Source organism: Palaemon carinicauda, chromosome 10 (genome assembly GCF_036898095.1).
Source record: "Palaemon carinicauda isolate YSFRI2023 chromosome 10, ASM3689809v2, whole genome shotgun sequence".
Taxonomy (NCBI): domain Eukaryota; kingdom Metazoa; phylum Arthropoda; class Malacostraca; order Decapoda; family Palaemonidae; genus Palaemon; species Palaemon carinicauda.
This window is the reverse complement of record NC_090734.1, coordinates 27,163,253-27,168,742: the sequence shown is the minus strand read 5'-3', so window position 1 is coordinate 27,168,742 and position 5,490 is coordinate 27,163,253. Positions and strand designations below refer to the sequence as shown.

General features: G+C 36.0%; 1 protein-coding gene across 1 annotated transcript; it reads right to left on the bottom strand.

Moving 5' to 3' along the window:
* Window positions 1-1,793: 1,793 nt before the first annotated feature.
* LOC137647901 (uncharacterized) lies at window positions 1,794-2,454 on the bottom strand. Its single transcript, XM_068380853.1, has 2 exons — window positions 2,266-2,454; window positions 1,794-2,114 (listed from the first exon to the last, which is right to left on the bottom strand). Exons 1-2 carry the CDS (start codon window positions 2,452-2,454, stop codon window positions 1,794-1,796), a joined length of 510 nt encoding a protein of 169 aa, XP_068236954.1.
* Between the last annotated feature and the right edge of the window lie 3,036 nt (window positions 2,455-5,490).

Here is a 5,490-nt window from a genome sequence, read left to right as displayed (position 1 = left end):
CCATTCGTTCCTCATTCTCTTGCATTCTCATCTCAAAACCTTCTTCCACTCTCTCTACAGTTCCCTTTAGTGCTTTCAATTCCTTTCGCATCTCCCCATTCTCACAACTCAACCTCTTATTCTCATGCAACAATTTCTCCTCTAGCTCCTTAGCCAACAGCAATTCCTGCCTCAGTATCTTTTTTTGTTCTTCCATTTTCATTAACCTGTTCAGCCTTAAATCTACTCCCTAATCCTAATTCAGTCCTTTGTCAATGAGTCCAGCTACCTATCCCACCTCAGCAGTCCTTGTTCGGGCGCCAAAATAATGTGGCGGGATGTTACAAAAACAACCCCCACACCCTTGAATCTTTCTTACTGACAATTGTCTCCGCAACACAAACTTTCCCTTTACGATATCTATACCAGACTATTTAACAAAAGGTAAAAAAAACTAAATATAACCTTAAAACCATATTTCCTTATATTCTAGAATATTTAAGGAAAAAAAAACAGCAAACACACTTATAACTATCATAATAACTTAATACTAAAATAAACTGCAGTCAAAATCTCAAAATAAATCACAAAAACTTAAAACTAACAAAAAAAACAACAAACAAAAACACTTTTAACATATAATATAGGTGTGTGGACACCTTTGTCCACACAAGGGCTAACAGTCCTTTCAAGCCCAACGCAACAACTTAAGTTGCAAAGCCACACTATGGCAACACTGACTCAGTCAATACAAAAATGTATTACTTAATTTAGGTCGTGAACGTTATCCTCATCATCATCATCATCATACGTAAACAAATTCAAAGTCCGGTAATCAATAGATCTTTCGTTTTAAAAAGCAGTCAAATGGAAATCCTTTAGTACAATCCAGGCCGTCAACACTAACTTCATTAAACCAAAATTTTGTTCTCAAAAGGAATAAGTAATTCCAAGGAAGAATCACAGCTTAGAAAACCAATGAACACTTCCACGCTGGTAATGAAGAATAATAAATATAATCCAGCATTCACACCAGCCTCTAGTTGCAGTCAAAATCAAAATAAGCATTCACCCAAGACATTCACCACTGTCGTAACCTAACTAAAAACATAAACAAACAATCTCTTTTATACCAACAGTCTTTCTCATCACAAACAATTGATACACTAACTACCTCTCTCTCTCTCTCTCTCTCTCTCTCTCTCTCTCTCTCTCTCTCTCTCTCTCTCTCTCTCTCCCCCTCTCTCTCTCTCTCTCAGGATTTGGCAAAACAAAAATATAAATAAAACAAAAATAAATCCTCCACACCTTGACATACAACACATATCTATATATAAGAATCGGGACATTAATCCTCCCCCCACCCCTCGAAGCTCCTCACTACGGGAGGAGGTGCGCACTCGCCCTGACTTTCCTCTGATATATGGAGGACACTGCGACACAGAATAGGGATAGCATGTATCAAATAGAAATGCAACAATATATATATATATATATATATATATATATATATATATATATATATATATATATATATATATATATATATATATATATGTGCATACTGTATATATATATATATATATATATATATATATATATATATATATATATATATATATATATATATATATATATATATATATATATATATATATATGTATATATATATATACTCACTAAATCCTGTCCAGAATTCTTCGTGTTGGGTCCTGCATCTGATGTCGCCATTCTCTCTAAGGATTCCTATCCAATGCCATCTGTGCCAGCTGCTGAAATGTCTCGCCTTTCTTTGCTTTCTTGAACGTTTTCACTCATGAATCTCTTGGTAGTCCTCTCGGTCTATTTCCCGCCACTCGGCCATGCCGCACTATCTTTGGCCATCTGTCCTGTTCCATCCTCTGTACATGCCCAAACCGTCTCCTCTGAATATCTTTTACTCTAATCAGAATTGTTTCCTGAACATCAGCCATTTCTCTCACTTTTTCGTTCATAATTCTGTCCTCCCATGTTACACCATAGATTCTTTTCATACGTTTCATTTCAAAGGCTAATAACTTTTTCTCTTCTCTCTTCTTCAGTACCCAGCATTCAGCACCGTATATCACAATGGAGATTACAATGCTCTCAATAGTCTAAATTTTAACAATTGAGATATTTCTATCTTTCCAGATTCTTCTTAGCCTTCCAAATGTTTTTTTTGCCACTTGAGATTCGGTCTTGAATTGCTCTTTTCATTTTTCCATCTGCTGTGAAAAACACTCCCAAATATTTGAACTCATTTACTTGTTCCATTTCTCCGTCTGATAGCTGTATTTCTATGGCCTCTCCCTGGCATCCAATTTTCATTCTTTTGGTTTTCTCTCTATTTACCACTAATTCATGCCTATTGCACTGATCCTCCACCATTCTCAACATTCTCAGAAGTTCCTCCTTTGTTTCTGCTAAAAGTACTATGTCATCTGCATATATCATGCTAGATATTTTTTCCCTCCTATATCTATGCCACCCTCATAATCTCCAAGGCCCATTTTCATTACCCATTCCAAGTATAGGTTGAAGAGGTGTGGTGATAGTGGGCAACCCTGTATAACCCCACCAGTTGTTATGAACTTTTCTGTCAAACACTTTCCTTTTCTTGGATACGGACAATTCGACGCCCACAGTTCACCACCATCAATTCGCCAACAACAATTAGTCCCCAAAGACAGTTCGCCCCCAACTATTTGCCGCTGCAGGCAGTTCGCCACCGGTGAACTTATATTACTAATAGATGTTATTACTAATAGCTCATGCCTTAAATAAAATGACTAAACTAATACCTATTTACCAACAGCAAACTGTTATTACTAACAGATAATTTTACCATCAGCCCCTTCCTTAAAATTGCTAATCTTAGTTTCAAGAATAAAAATTGCTGATTACCAGTATTACCAATGTTAAACATTTTAGTTGTTTGAATATAATACTTTTTTAGCCTTTCATATCACATAATAGCTGCTCACTTTCATTCTCATATTGAAGCTTTAGTAAATGATTTGTCCTCAGAACTAGAAACTATGCTAACTTGGATTCAGTATAATTACTGTAGTGTCTATAACAGACGAGGTAACCGAAGGAACCCCTCATTCCCTTACGATTCATAGAATGTTTATGAAACAACACTGAATGACGAATATCGAATTGATAACTGCAGAAGCCTGTCACTGAAAAACTTTACTTACGAACTAGGAAGCCATCATACAGCACTATGGAAGTTTATTGGAGCACTAAACTAAGAACAAAAAGGTAGAGATTTGTATATAGAGCATCCAATTGTAGGACATATCTTGCCAATAGGTTAAAAGAAAAAGTACCAAGATGTGGATAAAAGAATTAAGAAAATTGTTATGAGTATGATAATGAGAGTTGTGGCATGTCACATAATTTTCAAATATAATAAAATTATAAAGATTTGTTTTCTTTAATTATGTTCTGCAAGACTTTTGTCTTTCAATAAAATATAAATATGACTCTTTAAATTGATTTTTTGCTTTCTTATGATCTTTGTCATCCTTGATTGTAAATCCTCATTTGGCGGCGAACTGTCATATGTGGCGAATTGTTGGTAGCGAATTGTTGGCGGCTAATTGACCTATACCCTCTTTTTCTTACTCTAGCTGGTGTTCTTTCATACAATCCCCTGATGGTTTCAAGTATTTTTGGTTCTAATCCCCATTCCTTCAAAATCCTATTCATTCCTTCTCTCCATATGGAGTCATACGCTTACCTGAAGTCAATGAATACACAATACAGATCTTTTTCCTTCTCCCAGAATTTTTCTATGATTTGTAAGAAGGTGAATATATGATCGATTGTTCCTCTACTTGCTCTAAATCCTGCTTGCCCCTCATCAATTATTTCCTCTTATTGTCTTGCTATTCTACTTTTTATGATTCTGGCTTAGACTTTATAAGCACTTTGTAACAGACTGATAGGCCTATAATTTTGCATAAGGAGGTGTCCCCTTTCTTGTGTGTTAGAATTATAATGTTTTCAATCCAATCATTTGGAGCTGCCTGTCCATCTACTATATCCTTGCATAAGTCACACAACCATCTTTCTACTGTTTCACCGCCAGCCTCAAGCAATTCCTTTGGTACTCCATCTATTCTTGGTGTTTTCCCACTTGACATGGCTCTTAACCCTGGATAGGTACGATGGGTCGTTTGCGACCCCGAGCGTCAAAAACAAACAGGTTTTTTTCACGTGACTCACCCCCGTGACTGAATTTGTGGGTGATCGACCTGCAGGAGGTGTCTCCCCTACTCGCTCTAGTAGTGTCCAGATGTGCATTGCTGTAGCTGTACTCCTTCCCCGATTTCTGAGACGCGTCGGGGTCGAGCGCGACCGAGTTTACCCTTCTAAGGTAGTTTGCATAATTATCAAAGTTATTACGTATTATGAAATTGTCGTAGAATGGTGCAACTTGTATAGGTTATCAGTTGTGGAAAGTCTTGGTGGATTGTTTGGCTACCATGTGCATGATTTTTTTTTTAGTTAAAATGTCTTTCATCACCACGAGGACCATTTTACCGCGAGTGCCCCTTTTTCATTTTTTTTCATTTTTTTGCGAAGTCATTTTTCCGTAAGATATTGCCAAATAGTGTCGTAAAACTTTTGCTTGTTTAGTGTTGGAAAGTGTGTCTAGATGATCTGGCTACCCATGCGTGACTTTGTTTTTGTCAGATACGACGTAGTTATTGGTATATTGGGTATTTAACTGCGGTTACCAATTTCTGTTTTTTTTTCAATATTTATAAAAATTACTACGTAGTAAGGAATTGCCGTATATTATTCATTTTTTTTTTCATGTTTATGTGTTAGAAAGTGAGCCTTGATGGTTGGGCTAACACGTGCATGTCTTTTTTTTTATCTGAGATTCCGTATATTAGAATGTCGGGCATTTTACCGCGAGTGCCCCTTTTTCATTTTTTTTCATTTTTTTGCCAAGTCATTTTTCCGTAAGATATTGCCAAATAGTGTCGTAAAACTTTTGCTTTTTTAGTGTTGGAAAGTGTGTCTAGATGATCTGGCTACCCATGCGTGATTTTGTTTTTGTCAGATACGACGTAGTTATTGGTATATTGGGTATTTAACTGCGGTTGCCCATTTCTGTTTTTTTTCAATATTTGTAAAAATTTACTACGTAGTAAGGAATTGCCGTATATTATTGATTTTTTTTTCATGTTTATGTGTTAGAAAGTGTGCCTTGATGGTTGGGCTAACACGTGCATGTCTTTTTTTTTTTTATCTGAGATGCCGTATATTAGAATGTTGGGCGTTTTTCCGCGAGTGCCCCTTTTTATTTGTTTTGCATTTTTTTGCTTAGTCATGTTACCGTAAGGAATTGGCAAGTAGTGTCACAAAACTTATATTTTTATAGTGTTGGAAAGTGTTTCTAGATGATCTGGCTACCTATGCCTATTTTTTTTTTAGCCAGATATGGCGTATATAAAAGTATGTGTTCGA

Bases quoted from the DNA above. Each gene is read 5' to 3' on its own strand.
- LOC137647901 (XM_068380853.1), bottom strand. From the start codon at position 2,454: ATGATATATGCAGATGACATAGTACTTTTAGCAGAAACAAAGGAGGAA. The intron at 2,115-2,265 runs GTAAATGAGTTC...GTTAAAATTTAG, and splicing joins CAGACGGAGAAATGGAACAA to ACTATTGAGAGCATTGTAAT.